This window comes from Chelonoidis abingdonii, chromosome 17, assembly GCF_003597395.2.
Source record: "Chelonoidis abingdonii isolate Lonesome George chromosome 17, CheloAbing_2.0, whole genome shotgun sequence".
NCBI lineage: Eukaryota > Metazoa > Chordata > Testudines > Testudinidae > Chelonoidis > Chelonoidis abingdonii.
In genome coordinates this window covers 5,285,856-5,303,701 of record NC_133785.1, presented here as the reverse complement: position 1 = coordinate 5,303,701, position 17,846 = coordinate 5,285,856, and the positions used below count along the sequence as shown (strand labels likewise).

At 41.5% G+C, this 17,846-nt stretch overlaps 1 protein-coding gene across 1 annotated transcript in view; it reads left to right on the top strand.

Annotated features, from left to right (window-relative positions):
- NUP210 (nucleoporin 210) overlaps positions 1–17,846 on the top strand; it is a 126,097-nt gene that overhangs the window by 34,711 nt on the left and 73,540 nt on the right. Inside the window, exons 6-11 of the mRNA XM_032764187.2 lie at positions 2,896–3,028; positions 3,973–4,131; positions 5,387–5,455; positions 7,885–7,991; positions 9,329–9,469; positions 11,221–11,358. Of these exons, the coding sequence (XP_032620078.1) occupies positions 2,896–3,028; positions 3,973–4,131; positions 5,387–5,455; positions 7,885–7,991; positions 9,329–9,469; positions 11,221–11,358 (747 nt within the window). The remainder of the gene's footprint in view (positions 1–2,895; positions 3,029–3,972; positions 4,132–5,386; positions 5,456–7,884; positions 7,992–9,328; positions 9,470–11,220; positions 11,359–17,846) is intronic.

Genomic DNA, 17,846 nt, shown 5'->3' with positions numbered 1-17,846 from the left:
GGAATAGAACAGAATTTGGTTTTGTGTAGTGTATTGCATATTCCTAATTTTATAAACAAAGGAGTTACACACAAATACCATAGCAATTTTAGAAGACATTTCAAACAAAGGTATGTTGGACCACCCTGACAAAAATGCATTTCCAGATCTCAGATTATCCATTGTGTGCTTGCCTCCAGAAATTGTATTCTCCACAAGATTAAATTGAGCAGATGCTCTCCACCCCATCCTTCTGTAGCATTGCTGAACAGTGTATAATTTGGAATTGCTTCCTTGTTTGAGCTGCTGCAGGGATAAGCTTTTTGCATCTGCAGCTATTGCAGAGTGTCAACAAATTCTAAAGGGCCACAGAATTTGTGGGCTGTGCTATGATGCAAAACATAATTTATGGCTGAATTCTTGCATTGAAATCCTGACTCCACTGAAGTCAGTGGCAAAACTCCTATTGACTTCTATGGGCCCAAGATATCACCCAGATTTTTGGTGTTTGTCCCACTATCCAGGACAGTAAACCTGAAAGTTGGAAGAAGTACAGACCACTAAGTTTTGTAGCTTCAGTATATTCACTGCTGTGTGACCACTTTCATTTTTTATAAACACTTTTTGGCATGTCTTTGGAATATAATGGCAAATATAAATGGCTTGCATAAAAAGGAAAGGCTATAGGAGAGATCCATCTATACATCAGTAAATTAAATTCCCTGTTAATAAAAAAAAAAATCCAAGAATGTCCTGTTACCCTGCACCTTCTTATTTTTTTCCTATTAAGAATAAACCAAAATATGAACAAACTTTCAATGCACCAAGCCTCCTAAGTTGTTCTACCTGGATATGCAAAAGACCATAAGGAGAGAACATCTAATCATAAGGGGAAGCATGATTTAGTGACTGAAAGCACACATGATTCATGAACTCTTCACTATATATATATTTTCCTGGCTACAGCAGTGTGGACTAATTACTTATACACTCTATGCCTCAGTTTCTCTATGTGTGAAATGTTGTTAGTATTCTGTTGTTGAGTTGTGAAGTTTATTAATGTCAGTAAAGAACTTTAAGGTTCTTGATTGAAAAATGCTATACATTTTAAATTATTATTTGATAATTGAGATTTTTATGCACTTCCAGGTGTAACCACTATTTAGTAGACTTTTCTACTCAGAGTCAGTTCTTAGAGTGCTTAAAACCATGCCATGGCCAGTTGGATTGAGCTGGAGGTCAGGGCTGGTGTGATTAACCTGGAAACTTTTCTGCTGGTAGTACTGTCTATGCCAATGCACTCTGCAGCACTGTTGGCGCCAATTTGTGCAAGGCATAGCTGGCAAATTACAGAGCAAGTTAATTTGTGGCAAGCCAGGGTGAATCTATAGCACACCAGCTCTCTGTGAGTCAAGTTCCATGTGGACAACGCTGCGGCGCAGTGAAAGTTAATGTAGCACGTTAAAGTCAAGCCACGCTCCAGGACTTTCAGTGCACTGTAGCAGTGTCCACACAGAATATTACTGCATCGCAAGATGATGTGCTATAGAGTCACACCCTGGCTTGCTGCAGAGTAACTCATCTTGTAGCCTCTCACATGGCAATACATGTTACTTTACCAGTAAATTAAAACTGGCCTCTTTCAAGCTTCCTTGAGTATTTAACAGCAATTTCCTCCCCAAAGCCTCACTTTTCTCTTCACCTCTCCACCCTCAAGAAATGTAATTAGAACTGCAGGCTTTAAGAATATGTAACATTTTTAATCTAGGCCATAGATTGGAATATATGTGGGGGGGATTTTAAACATGTGATGAGGTTAAAATTTTTTCCCAGTGCTTAAAAAATGGAGAATCCAGTCTATCTGGTAAATATATAAATGCCAGTTCTTCATAAAAGTATTTTGCATTTGATACACCCAGATGTCTCCTCTGAAGCATTTCAAAACTTTCAAAACTGTCATGCAGTTAAATAAGTTAAATGTTTGCTGCACTGTAGTGTAAAAAGAAAAACTTGTAGCAAATACCTACTAAGCTTGTCCTATTCTGGGAAGTCATATTAAAAAAAAAATCTGTAACAGTTTGGTATGATGCATGGTACGGTACAGACTTTTGGAGTGCTGCTACATTTAATCTGCTTGGACCCTTATAAAAATGCTCCCTGCACAGCACAAACAGATACAAATGTTTAGGATACACTTACCTTTTTTCCATGTTGCAGAAGAGCAGAAGACGTGTACATTCTTTCACTGAAATCCAGTCTTTTTCTGTCTAGTCATGTGATATTCTTAGCCATCAATATTTATTAAATGGTACACTTCAAACAAACCAAAAGCCCTAGAAGTGTGCCAACATTAAGGTTTTTCAAGTTACAAAATGTCGAGAGCGATTGTGGAAGGCTTTATGAAAACACTGGTTGATCTTAAATAAGAGGTGTACAAGTACTATTGTAATGATTAGAGAGGAATGATTGTGACCGAAATATTTTGATTACCTTGTCTCTAACACCCTGGCCAGTTTTATTTATTTATTTATTTATTTTACTTATCTTCTTTCATGGTCAAATATTCCTCATCTCTGTGTATCTGAGACCTCATCTTTGTATTCATCACTTGACATTTTCCGCATTAATCATTCAGTTAACTGTTGATTGGTTTGACCCTACTCAGACATCTTCAGATGTCTCATTTTGCTTATCTCCTTTAGCATGCATTGCTGATGGTGCAAGTGAAGCTGTGCTTCTGTGCACCACTATGTGCTTTGAGTTCTATTGCCATTAGAAAAGTGGTGGTATTAAACTGTTCTTCAGGACAAAAATAACTTTAATACATATTTTTTATTTGTGGATTATGAAGCTTTTTTTAAATGAGTATGTTTGTTACTTTAAAATGTGGCTTTTGTTTTTTCTTTTAACCAATAGAATGTACATCCAGCAGAAGTCAGGTTGCTTATTTTGGAAAACATTCTTCTAAATCCAGCTTATGATATCTACATGCTGGTAGGAACATCACTTCAATATAAAGTTCAGAAAATAAGACAAGGCAAGATTACAGGTTTGTCTTCCTCCATTTTTCTTAATATTCCACATTCCGTGTGAATTTTTCACCTATGAGTAGAAAATTAAAATATTGTATGTTCTGATAAGGAAATGGTCTTAAATTCACCTTAGATTGTTAAACTTTCGTAATCAGAATTATGATGAAATTTCCTCTATCTTCCCCCCCTTTTTTCTCATCATGCAAACACTTATGCATATGCTTATCTTCTGTGTAGGAGTAGTCCTATTAAGGATTAGTCATGTGCATAAATTTGAGCATATGCATAACAGTTTGCAAGTTTGGGATCCAGGTCTGTATTATTCAGACACGTTCATCTGTTTTTCGTATTGGGGAAACATTTGAATTTTTAGTGCATTTGTTTTCCACAGAAAAGCCTCATTCACTTTGTGAAATGCCTGATTTAGATGTTACTCCATTTTCTTGGCAAATTAGTGTGAAAATTGGAGAAGAGTTGAACTAGCTGCATACCAGTTTCAGAGAATGAGAGATTTGTTTATAAGATAAAGGTATAAGTACAAGAAACTTGCAATATTGTTGATGGGAGTTATTTTAAGAAATCAGATATGAAATAATATATTCACTTAGACCTACTTCAGCTCTCTAGCTGGCAGTATGGGATGCAGCGGCATGGATTTCAGTTGCTCTTGTAAAAAATTCACTTTGCCAAGACCAGAAATTGGTTTGATTTCATTCTCCTTTAAGCAGGAAGGCAATTTTAGTTGGAGTCTTCAGCAATGGGAAAAAATTGTTTTATTCATCTAGCTTAGATTATGCTTCATGCCTGGGTGTAGAAAATGCATTGTCTACAAAACTATTTAAAGCACCAATTTAACATGTGCTAGGCATCAAATAAAAAGTTAATCAGTAGTAATTAACAGGGTCCAAACAGTGACACGTCAGCTTGTGTTGTTTTATGTGTCTTCTTGTTTCATATACAGAATTAATGATGCCTTCAGATCACTATGAACTGCAGCTTCAGAACAACATCCTTGGTCCTGAGGGAGACCCAGCTCGGCCTGTTGCCAAGCTGGATCAGGCAACATCAACAGTAACTGCATTGCAGCAGGGACAAATTAACCTAGTGCTGGGGCACAAAAATATCCTTTCTATGGGGTGCTCAGTGCCTGATGTCAAGAGTCATATTTTCCACTCTCTGCCACCCACCAGGATAAAACTATCCATGCTTTGCCCAGTGGTCTGAAAATCAGCACTAGCTGACAGAGGTGTAGAAAGCAACATTGCTGTGAGTTTAGTCACACCACTATCTCCAGATACGTTGACATGCTCCTAGAAATTAGGGCTTTAGGGCTGGAAAAGATCCATTAAATTATCTTGCCTGTTACCTTAGTGGGAGGGAGAAGGAGGGTCAGTGTGTGTGTGTGTGTGTGTGTGTTTCATAGAATCATAGACTTTAAGGTCAGAAGGGACCATTATGATCATCTAGTCTGACCTCTTGCACAATGCAGGCCACAGGATCTCACCCACCCACTCCTGTAACAAACCCTTAACTTATATCTGAGACACTGAAGTCCTCAAATCATGATTTAAAGACTTCAAGGGGCAGAGAATCCTCCAGCAAGTGACCCGTGCTCCACGCTGCAGAGGAAGGCGAAAACCCCCCAGGGCCTCTGCCAATCTGCCCTGGGGGAAAATTCCTTCCTGACCCCAAATATGGCGATCAACTAAACTCTGAGCATGTGGGCTAGACTCACCAACCAGACACCCAGGGCATATTTACCATTAATAGTCAAAGATAAATTAATTGCCAAAATTAGGCTATCCCATCATACAATCCACTTCATAAACATATCAAGCTTAGTCTTGAAGCCAGATACGTCTTTTGCCTCCACTATCCTTGGCAGACTGTTTCAGAACTTCTAATGGTTAGAAACCTTCGTCTAATTTCAAGTCTAAACTTCCTGATGGCCAGTTTATATCCATTTGTTCTTATGTCTACATTGGTACTGAGCTTAAATAATTCCTCTCCCTCCCTGGAATTTATTCCTCTGATGTATTTATAGAGGACAATCATATCTCTCATATAGCTCCAACACCTGGGCTCCCCCTAAGGCTCACGAAGATGGGGCCTGGGGACAATCCTGAGGCCTTCCTCATCACATTGAGTGGGTGGCTGCCGTTGCACACTGGCCAGCAGGACACTGGGCTACCCTGCTAGCCCCTTATTTAATGGGGCCAGCCCAGAAATGCTCACTCTCTTAAGGGAGCTAGCATTTTTTTGTCCTTTTTAGGAACATGGAGTCAGTTTTAAATAGCCATGAAAGCAGTCCTAGCCCAAAGCTAGTTTTAATGTTCTTCTTTCAAAGCCTTTTAGTTCCTTGACTGAGATTGCAGGTATTCGCATGCAAGGTGCTTCCAGATTACCAAACAGCACTATCTATGTTGTGGATCCTGGATATTTAGGTTAGTATTTGCTGTAATTCTTCAGAGTGTTTATTTCTTTAACAAATTCTCAAACTATATACCTGTATCAATGCCTCTCTGCAGTATTGGTGCATATGGTATCTGAGGGTACATCTATACTACAGGATTATTCTGATTTTACATAAAGCGGTTTTGTAAAACAGATTGTATAAAGTCGAGTGCACGCGGCCACACAAAGCACAATAATTCGGTGGTGTGCGTCCAGGTACCGAGGCTAGCGTAGATTTACTGGAGCGTTGCACTGTGGGTAGCTATCCCGTTGCTGTCCCATAGTTCCCGCAGTCTCCCCTACCCGTTGGAATTCTAGGTTGAGATGCTAATGCATGATTGTGCAAAAACAGTGTCGCGGGTGATTCTGGGTAAATGTCATCACTCATTCCTTCCTCTGTGAAAGCAATGGCAGACAATCATTTCGCGCCCTTTTTCCTTGGATTGCCCTGGCAGACGCCATAGTATGGCAACCATGGAGCCCATTTTGCGTTTTGTCACTGTCACCGTATGTGTACTGGATGCCGCTGACAGAGGCGATACTGCAGCTCTACACAGCAGCATTCATTTGTCTTTGCAAGATAGCAGAGACGGTTACCAGTCGTTCTGTACCGTCTGCTGTGCCATTCGTACATTGGTAATGAGATGACGGTTATCAGTCGTTCTGTACTGTTCTACTGCTGTCGATGGGTGTCCTGGCTGACCTTCGCTGAGTCGCCGGGGCGCCAATAGACAAAAACCCTTATCGCTTTGTCTAAAATAGTAGTCAGTCCTGCCTAGAATATGGGGCAAGTATACTAGAGCACCAGTGTACCAGAAGGACCGGCCACTCCATGTCAGGTTCCACAAAATGTGATGCTCATGCCATTCTTGGGGGGTGCCCCTGCAGGCAACCCACCTGTTGTCTTCCCTCCAGCCCCACACTTCCTGGGCGTACCGTTGAAGGTGTCCCCCCATTTTGTGTGTACAGTAATAAAGAATGCGGAATAAGAAACACTGACTTTTAGTGAGATAAAATGAGGGGAGGCAGCCTCCAGCTGCTATATCGTCCAGGCAGGACATTAAACGGAGGGGGACGCAGAGGAGCCTAGCATCCCACTCGCTATGGTAGTCTCCGGCAGTACAGAATCTTTTTTCTTTCGACCATGAAGGGGGCGGGCTGATGGAACTCAGCCCCAGTTGCTATGATGAGGATGGTTCTACACCATTCTGTACCATCTGCTGGAATAACTGGGAGTCATTCCTATTTTTACCCAGGTGCCCGGTCTGACCTCACCTGAGGCAGCCAGGAGCACTCACGGATGATGACAAGACGGCTAACCCAGTCCTTTCTGCTTACCGCTGCACCGGCGAAGAGGAGGGAGAGGAATGCTGCTGTTCAGCGCTGCAGCACCTGTCTACCAGCAGCATGCAGTAGACATAGGGTGACCTGAAAAAAGTCAAGGAACAATTTTTTTCCTTTCTCTTTCACGGGGGAGAGGGAGGGGTAAATGATGAGATTATACCCTGAACCACCCCGGACATGTGTTTGACCCTACAGGCATTGGGAGCTCAGCCAAGAATGGCAATAATTTTCGGGGACTGTGGATAGCTGGATCCTCAGTTCCCCCTCCTTTCTCACTGAGCGTCGCGTTTGATTCTTCGACTTTCCGTTACGATTGTGCACACAGCACATGTGTGACCTCTGTATCATAAGCCTGGAGATTTTTTTTCAAAAGCTTTGCATTCATCTTCTGTAACGAGCTATGATGGAACAGATTTTCTCCCTAACTGCGATCAGATCCAGTATCTCCCGTACGGTCCATGCTAGAGCAATTTTGGATTTGGGACTGCATCGCCACCGTGCTGATAGACTCCACGCTGGGCAAACAGGAAATGAAGTTCAAAGTTTGTGGGGCTTTTCCTGTCTACCTGGCCATGCATCCGAGTTCAGATGCTTTCCAGAGCGGTCACAGTGGTGCACGTGTGAAGATTACCGCCAGAGGCCAATACCGTCAATTTGCGGCCACACACCCTAATCCGACCTGGCAACTACTGACTTTAGTGCTACTCCTCTCGTCGGGGAGGAGTACAGAAACTGGTTTTAAGAGCCCTTTATATCGATATAAAGGGCCTCATTGTGTGGATGGGTGCAGGGTTAAATCAGTTTAACGCTACTAAAATCGGTTTAAATGCGTAGTGTAGACCAGGCCCAAATCCCTGTACCTGCTCACGTATATAAATTATAGTGTAGCAGAAATGTCTTTTTAATAAGAAAATGTTTCATATTAAGCAATTTTGTTTCCCCACCATTAGTCTTTAGCAATTAAAGCACATCTTTAAATTTTATGAACCAAAATGTTTGTGAATATATGATACATAATAATTCATCACATAGCTGGCCTTCTGGTCTATGCTGTTACATGTTTTCTGTTTTACAGGATTCACAATTCATCCTGGTGACAGATGGGTCCTAGAAACCGGCAGACTTTATGAAATTACAATAGAAGCATATGACAAATCAAGTAATAAGGTGTATTTATCTGATGTAAGTGCAGTGTTGGTGTATGTTTCTATTCTGTGTTACTAGACGTTATGTGTCTAGCAAATCTGTAAAAATTTTTGTGCAATTAGCTAAGCAGCCCTTTACTTACACAGACTTGGAAAATTGTAAATTTTTTGTTGTAAAAAACGGATGCTGGGTAGCTCTGTTGGAACACATCTTAGCACATGTGACAGAAAAATTGAGAGAATGTTGGCGGGCGTGCTGCATCTCTGCAAGTTTTATGATAGAAAGAAACTTCCAAAACAGTGCAGCCAGTAAGGATGAGCACCAAGTGTAGTTAGCAGACATTTTCAAGGTATTAAATCTTTTTTGAACCTCTTGTGAAAGGTGTTTCTTCTCTAGTTTTATGGAGTACGTTTACGTGATTACACAGATGTAGCCGCCAGTGTAGACACACCATATATTGACAGGAGGAGTTTTTCTTCCAGGGTAGGAGGAACACCACCACAAATACAGAGGATTCTGTCCACATAGCTGTGTATGCACTGGGGAGGGGGTGGTTGTTGGCATAGTTTTGTTCAGGATGTGGTGTTTTCACACCCCATACCACATAGCTACACTGGTGTAAGTTTTAACCTAAATTATAAAGAAATTTGTTGTTAGGGAAATAATTCATATATTTCCTTGTATATTAAGGATGAGAAAATAGAGAAATTGTAAATTGGAGGTTGTAAAATCTGTTTAGTGGTAGAAGTAGTGATGTGGGTCCTGCAACATTAGAGGTTGTTTTTGATGGAAATAAATTCTCTTAAATTATGATGATAGAAGTGTTTTTGGATGCTAGTACTCTGTCCCACAGGAAACCAATAAGATGATCTTGATGCACTGGATGATGTCTTTCTTAAAGGCCGGGGGGGGAGCCCTCTTATATGCCTGAATTTCAGATAAGCTTGTTAGAACTATATATAGTTATACAATGTAATTTGTATAACATTTGTTTACATTATTTATATGTCAACATTTTCAAACTTGAGTATCTCAGGTTAGGCATCTGAATCCATATTAATTCACCTACATGAGTGATCTATTTTGGAAGCTGTCTGCTCAGCACATCTGAAAACCTTATTTAGCTTTCTAATCTCAAGCACCTAAACTTGGAAATTTTAGTTTAATCTTATTGATTCGTCTGAGAGCAAGGTTGGATATTAGAGGATTTGTTTGTTTGTAAGTTGACCATATTATGTGTAGTGTGACTTTTTTTCTGGTTGGATTTTCTGATTATTCTTTTTTTAACAAAATAATATTTTTTGCTGTCCTGGAATGTGTTCCTCAATGTTGTTAATCCCTGGCAGTACATAAGCAATATATTTTAATTTCAGAATATCAGAATTAATACAGAATTGTCTGAAGAATATTTTGAGATTCTGAAATCCTCTCTGAATGGATCATATCACTATGTGAAAGCAATAAAGAAGGGTCAAACTATTATCGATGCTGCTTTAACATCTGTAGTAGATCAGGTATGTCTTACTAAAAAATGTTCTTGTTTGCTCATATGCTTACAAAAATTATCAAGTATACCCACATCAGAATCTTTTTACTGGTACATTCCTCTGAAAGCAAAAATAGGAATTAAATGACTAAGCCACACAAAAATAAGAACATATATAAATGGATGAGGGGGCAGAGCCTGAATTTCTTACTTGAGCAAAATGCTCAACAGTTGTTTTTGTTCTGTGTTTGTACAGTGCCTAACACAATGGGGTTCTGCTCTGTAGGTGGGACTCCTGAATGCTACAAAAATAGAAAGAATGAATAATAGATGTTTTGCCTGAGTAAGGGTTGCAAGATTGATTCCTAGCGATGTACCATTTACCTCTTGTTTAGAGTGATTGAAATGCACTGCTTTGAATTTCTTTCCTGGTAACTACCCAGAATGCATGGGCATGTCTTGTAGCAGGATGCTGACTAAGGGCCCAGTCACATACTCTGAGTAAATGTCAAGGCTTACTACTGTGTGTAGGGAAATTCTGACTCACTGTGCCATGTCCTGGCCCTGCTTTGCATTACATTAAATGTTGGGACACTTTTTCTGTCATTTGGTAAGTGATCATTAAAAGCTAGAAAGAAGACCTGCCAAATGTACCAGCCTACAAGCCTCTTAAAATGAATATTGATTAAACTTTTCTGCTACTTGGCCAGTCGTCGTGGCTGCCAAGTATGCAGCCATCAGGGCACTTCAGTTTGGAAGGGTTCCTCCCCATTCAGCGATTTGGTTTTATGTCTGAAACTTGACGGGGTTCAAGTACTGAGACACATTTGTTCTCAAATCTCTTCCTAGCTGCTCCTTGAAAGTGATGAACCAATTCTACCCTCTGCTTCAGATAGTCGGCCTCTCTCTGTCAGCTTCTCTGAAAAGGCCTCCCCAAGGTCTGTGAGACTTGCAGTGCTTTCAGAACCCCAGCAGGAGTAACAGCAGGGGGAATTACATCTTCATTGGGAATCATAGTCATGGAAGGCTCTTGGTGGCAACTTAACAGCCATTTTCAGAGTATGGTATTGAGAATCCCTTCCTTGGGCATAGATGCATTATTCTCCACCAGCAATCTGCCCCTTTCCCACTGAACAGATTGTAGTAGGTAGGGGCTGAGCAGGGTGTGAAGAAGGGTTATGAAGCACAAGGAGTGGAGAAGGGATAAGTGGGCTCCTTGTTACTTAATTTGCCAGTAAATTGCTATGTTCATCTATGGCTCCAGAGTAATTACAGTGGTAATATTTATCTAAGGCTGTGGCTACATTAGAAATTTCAAAGCACTGCCCCGGCAGCGCTTTGAAGTGTGAGTGTAGTCAGAGCCGCAGTGCTGGGAGAGAGCTCTCTCAGCGCTGCTTGTAAACCACATCCCTTATGGGTGTAGCGTACAGCGCTGGGAGCCCTGATTACACTGACACTTTACAGCGCTGCATCTTGCAGCGCTCAGGGGGGTGTTTTTTCACACCCCTGAGCGCGAAAGTTGCAGCGCTGTAAAGTGCCAATGTAGCCAAGCCCTAATGTAGAGTAGGCATTGTTCCAATGAGTTGCTAATTTGCTCACAGGAAGTGCAGAGCTAATAGTAAAAAAAAAAAAAAAAAAAAAGGTGCTACATATATCCTGTGTGTGTGTGTGTGTGTGTGTGTGTTTCCTCAGTAACCTATATATTTATAAATACAGAATTTTCTTTTAACAAGTGCTATGAATGTCATTTATAATTGTACATGCTGTTTCTTATTATAGGATGGAGGTGTTCATACATTGCCTGTACCTGTACGAAACCAGCAAGAAGTTGAAATTTATGTTCCCATTATCCTTTCACCGAGCATTTTGACATTTCCATGGCAGCCAAAGGCAGGAGCCTATCAGTACACAATAAAGGTATGCTAAGGAACTCATCTAAATGCAGGAAGTGTCACTCTGGCAGATTCAGTGAGGCCAGTAGTTGTTTGTGGAATCTGCTGCTACATATTAACTCTGGATGCTGCAGACATGTTCACATTAAAAGTGTGTTTGGTGGAATTTCACTGGAGTTCAATTGCACTGACTGGTAACTGCTTTAAAAAGAGTTGCACCTCTGTTATTTTTGTCTCTGTTGTCAGTACCTTTTAAAGTAAAGCATAACCACAAAAAAGCCAAACTTAATGATAATTGAGTGTGACAGATTTCAGGCAATGAGAGAGGCGCTTAATTTATTGCAAATAGGTTCCCTGAATTAGTTGGCATAGTGACTGCCAAGAAGCCATCTTAAGATGAGTGAGCAGCTCCCTAGAGCATTGATGTTGGCATCCTTTGTTCCTTGCCTGTCTCCCTAGCTGTACCAATAGCATGGTTATTGGAAGGCAAAGGCCACAGCTATCTTTATAGTAGATTCAACAACAGTGGTTTTTTTTAATTCTACTCTTTCTTGTGCTCCTCCTGTCCTTCTCATGCTGCCATGCTTGCCAAGGCACTCTGTTAAACCAAACCATCTTTTGAATATGCTCCACTGGAACCTTTTTGTATAATGCTTACAAAATCAAAATTTGAACCCTTGAGGTGGTCGCTAAATGAAGATTTCCCAGCACATTTGGCCTCAAAAATATTGCATGTGCAGTTCCTGTCTGTCCACTTGGCATATGTGTGCGCTGAGATATGAGTCTTTTCTCTCACCAAACTGTCCAGGAAAAGATACGAAGCAGCCTACATATGGTAAAACCAGAGATTTGAATGGCTTATTTTTGCACTTTATACAGGACCAAATTCTGCTCTTCCACAGTGTTGTAAATCTGAAATGACACCATTGACTTCATTGGCTTCAACTGGATTTTCACCTGTGAGAGGCCAGAATTCAACTCATACTCAGTTATCGTATACATAAGCATGTAAAAATACCCAGCACTATTGCACATTTCAGTTACATTGCTGTATCTCAAGTTGATTGTCTTTGATGGAGAGTTGAGCATTTAGCACATACTCTTTCAAAATATTCCTTTGTTTCTTCTTTTAGTCTGTTTTTTGTGCCATGGTGGTGGTTAGCACTGTATAAAATGTCCAACTGGTTACATTGATTTTCATAAAAAATAAATCTTTAGATGGTCTGCTTTTGTTTCCTTAAATTGTAAAGTGGGTCTTCTGAAAAATTTTACCTAATCTACATTTACAGCAGCACTGTATTAATTTAGATGGATTAAAGGGGCCCAGAGTCACAGGGATTACAATGACCCTAACTGTCCAACAGTAAACAAGGTTTGGGGTTTGATGTACAGAGACCTCAGCCTGCTTGGTACCATGGTAAACATGCCATGACAAATCATTGTTAACAATTTATTGAAAATACAGAAAAGGAGGAGGGGGGAAGGTTTTGAAATGTGAAGTATTTGAAATGTAAAATATTGAAAACGGCTTTCATTGTAAGCATACCCCATGTTCCCTTTCCCTTTAGCTGGAGAAAGTTGTCGTCGTCGTCTTCTTTTTCCTTTATGCAGCTATTCCTGGAGAGAGTCACGGTGGTAGCATGGAGAGTAGGGAGCACTAGACCTCTTTTTCCTCCACAATAGGTTCCAGCTCCTCCTGGGGGGATTCTACAGCATTCCCAGGCCACTCGGGAGATATAATCCCTCCAGCGTGTCCTGGGTTGACCTCAGGGCCTCTGCCCAGTGGGACGTGCCTAGAAGATTTCCAATGGAAGCCCCTGAGGAGGCATCCTTATTACGTGCTCGAACCACCTCAGCTGGCTCCACTTGTTCCAGAGGAGTAGCAGCTCTATTCCAAGGCCCTCCTGTATAGCCGATCTCCTCACCCTATCTCAAAGAGTAAGCCCAGCTGCTGTGCGGAGAAATCTCATTTCCACCACTTGTATCCGCGATCTCGTCCTTTTGGCCATTATTCAAAGTTCACGACCATAGATGAGGATGAGGACGTAGATTGACCTGTAAACAGAGAGCTTGAATGAGAACTCAGCTCCCACTTCACCATCACGGATAGGTACAGCGCACGCATTGCTGCCGCACCAATCCACTGGTTGATCTCACATTCCCGTTTGTCATCACTCATGAACAAGACCTCTAGATACTTGAACTTATCCACTAGGGGAAGCTGCTCCCCCCTCATCTGGAGAGAGCAGTTCACTTTCTTCCGGGAGAGGATCATGATCTCTGATTTGAAGGTGCTGATTCTCATCCCAACCGTTTCATACTCAGCAGCGAAATGTTCGAGTGAGCATCTGAGATCAAAGTCTGAAGAAACAAGGACATTAGCTGCAAACAGCAGAGATGCCACCTCTGAGTCCCTCTGCCAGATGCACTCCACAGCGTGGCTGCGCCTTGATATCCTGTCCATGAAAATCATGAACAGCAGTGCAGTCAAGATGCATTCTTGGTGGAGTCCAATGCCCACCTTGCATGAACTCGACTTGATGCCAAAAATGTGAGCGCAGCTCTCCCTCCGAGAATAGAGGGACCAGATAACACGCAAAAGCAGCACTGACACCTCATACTCCGACAGCACTTCCCACAAGACATCTCGTGGAACGTGGTCATATTTTTTCTCCAGGTCTACAAAACAAAGATAAACTGGATTAGCAAATTCCCACGACCCCTCAGGTATCTGCGAGAGAGCAAAGAGCTTGTCCATTTTTCCACAGCCAGGATGGAATCCATATTGTTCTTCCTGAATCTGAGATTCAACTAATGAGTGTAATCTCCTCTCCAGCACCCTGGCATAAGCTTTGCCAGGGAGGCTGAGGAGTGTGAGCCCCCTATAGTTGTAACACACGCTCTGGTCTCCTTTCTTAAAGAATTGGACCACCTCTCTGGTTTGCCAGTCCGGAGCACCTTCCATGCAACATTGAACAGGCGCATTAACCATGACAGCCCAACATTGTCTAGTGATTTCAGCATCTCCAGGCGAATCTTGTCCACCCCTGCTACCTTATCACTATGAAGGCACTTTACCGCCGTAATGACCTCAGCATCAGAAATAAATCCAACCTCACCAGAGGTGTCCGGTGCTGCCTCCTGGAGGGGAAGCATGTCCATCGAGTTGAGTTCCTTAAAGTGCTCCTTCTACCTCTCGACAGTCTCCTTAATCAGTGTTTCACCATCCTTACTGAGTACAGACTTGGCAACGTCCTGCTGACCCCTTTTAAAGCGACAAATGGTTTGCCAGAACACCTTTGAGGCTATCTGGTAGTCATTATCCAAGGTCTCTCCAAACTCCTCCCAAGCCTGGGCTTTGGCTTCAACAACCGCCCCAGCTGCAGCACTCTTAGCCAGCCAGTACCTCTCAGCCATATCAGGAGTCTGGTTCACGAGCATTGCTCGGCAGGCCGCCTCCTTTGACTTGTCGGCTTCCCTCACCACTGGAGTCCATCAGCGGACCAACTGCCTTCAGACCCCAGCTTTTCGTGGCTGCCTCAACGATTGAGGTCCTGAACAAGGTCCACTTGGACTCAGTGCCCAAGACCTCACCTGGTATGCAAAAGAGGTTCTTCTCCTGAAAGTATTTAGAAGGAAAAAAACACATTTGACAGTTTTAGATGGTATTAAGGATGGTAATAACTGCCCTTTTGGGGGAAAAAGACGTTAGTTGAGATGGGCTGTTGTTATTGCTGTTATGTTTAAAGCACTGTTTCCTAAGAAGTCAAAATAAGAAAATACACAACAAGGGAGAGAAAAGAACAGCAAAGACAGAAAATGCAGCTTCTATCTCTGATGTTAACTCTCACTTCTGATCTTACTGCTGGAAAAACACAGACATAGCACATGGTCTTATCAGCCACTCCAAGACCTGGGAGACTTGTTACTAGCATTGGACTGTTTAGGACATTGCTTTGAGCTGCCTCTTTCTGGTCACAGGTGTACAGCAGTGTTGCAAAATATGCAGTCTTGCCGGCTAAGCCAGCCTCTTATTAGACAGAAGGAAAAAGGCGAGAGATAGGAAAGAGAAGAAATAAATTAGGGAAGGAAAAGGGCACATTTTAGGGGGGAGGAGACGAAGTCTGACATCCCAGGTGGTCAACTCTCAGGATTAGAATGAAGATGATCCTGGGTCTCAGGAGATGGTGAGGGTGGCAGCTAGGATAGTGAAGCTCACTCCAGGAACCAGTTTTTCTCCCAAAATCTGTTTCTTTAAGAACCTCAAAAGGAAGTGATGGGTGGAAGAACCCACACCCTCGGTATTTTGTCCATCAGTTAGATCTAATTTCAGACACAGGTATTTTGATTAATTGATTTCCAGTCCTCTGCTTCTCATGTTTACCAGTCACAATCTTAATACAGTCCTTGTGTTATAACAGGAAGCCTTTTTTTCTTTTTATTAATTCAGTCTTTCTATCTCACTTTGCCCATCAACGCTTGTTGTAATAGGCTATTGTGACATTTCAGGAACTTTCACTTCTCATGGCTGCCCTCACAATTAGGGCAAATTTGTATGCTTAATTATCACAACAGCAGTTAGTGCTCAGTTACAGTTGGTTATTAATTACAGTAGACAGATTATTACTGCCATTCTTGTTTTCAGATTAGTCTCCACCTCTTGCTCAGTGGGTTTCAGATCAAGCCCTTTTAAGTCAAGGAATAAACGCCCAGAGATTTTAGTGGGCTTTGGACTAGTCCCAAAGTTTGTTTAATCTCTGAAAAGTGTTTCTGCATCATGGGGGTTCCATGTTTATTTTATGTCACTGATATCTTGATTTCTAAACTGGCTCTGAATACATGTAAAAAGAGAGTTTAAACATCTTTTTACTTTACTTACTTTAGAAAAACCAAGTGTCAACTCTACAAAGCTAAGAATCTGAAAGTCAAGTTGTGTTCTTTCTGGCTTGTGCATCATCAGTCATCAATAATACAAATTGTGCAGGGTGGGCCCAGTTAACAAGTCCGTGGAAGATATACAAGTCAGGATAGAATCCAGTTTATTTTCCCTGAGCTGTTCAGTAGTAACTAGTGTAAACTGTAGCAACACTTTTTTTGTTTGCCTGGTAAGAAGATTGTCATAAGTAGATAGGTAAGGTAAGGGTTAATTTTCTTTTACTGTGAAGGGGTTACAAAGGGAACCAAACACCTGACCAGAGGACCAATCAGGAAACCGGATTTTCAAAAGTAAGGGTGGGAACCTCTGGAGGTTTTTGGCTTTGTTCTGGTCTTTTTGTATTTCCTCGGCTGTGAGTAAACAATTGCTTTTCTCAACTCCATCTCTTTAAAATTTACTAAACATCTGTGAGTACAAAGGAAACAAGTATATGCTGTGATGTCTTGATTTGTATTAACAGGGTGTTGATTTGCGGACTGGTTTAATTGGGCTATCTTTTATAATCAGACTGTTATCATATTTCTTATACAAGAGCCTGTATTGATCTCTTAATGCAGTATTATCTTTTGTAATTTTTTTTTTTAGAGATAAAGTCTTGTGGGAGTTTCTTTTCTAGTGAGGCAAAGGATAGAAATTTCTGTACCAGGTATCTGTCTCCCTCACGGAAGACAGGGAGGGGGAGGGAATCTTACATCTTGTGTTGACTTTCCTATCGTCCCAGGGCGAAACAGGCTACGGGAAAGAGAGAAGATCACTTTAGTTTCCTGTGTTTGAAACTGTCTCTTTGGAGGAGAAAGGAGACAAGGTTTTCTTGGTATTGTGATGTAAAGGAATTGCACTCAATTCCCTCCATGGCTCAGAGCAGACGCCGGAGAAGGGAGAGGGAGGGATTTTTCCCTTACCGGTAGACTCAGATTTCTGAGTCGTGGGGGGTCTTCCCAAAGGAAGTTGGGGGGGCCACAGAGGGGGTCCCCCAAGGAGTATTTGGGGAACCCAGGCTGATAAGAGCCTAAATCTTATCTGGTGGCAGCGAAGTAAAATCCAAGCTGGTAGTGAGCTTGAGGGAGGTACAGTAAACACTCAGATGTTGAACTCTAAGTCCAGATTTGAGACAAACGTTTACCACAAAGATGCATACACATAAGAAGGTAACATTTTTACAGTCAGTCTTCTGACTATTTTAAATGAAGCTCTTTTTATCCAGATAGACCTAATATCTCCAAAGCATTTTGAATAAATAATTCTGCATTATCCTAAGGAATCTGAGCTTTCACCCTTCTCAACTGAGCCTATTTACACTAGTCCCAGTCCAACTGTTGCCTATTTGGCCAGTAGTTTTTTCATTTATTTTCTGATGATTTTCTGTTAATGGGCCATGCAGAAGCCCATGAGAGAAAAGGAACTACCATATTAAATCGCCTCCTCTTTGATTCTTTGGGAAAAGTCTACCTGCATGTGTCTCAGCTGTTCCTTTTTTTAGACCAATGATTACTGCCCACATGAGCCTTGTTTTTCATTGTACTTTGTTTATATCAGTTGAATCGTGAAGCTGTTTATAGAAAATGTTTACTATGCTA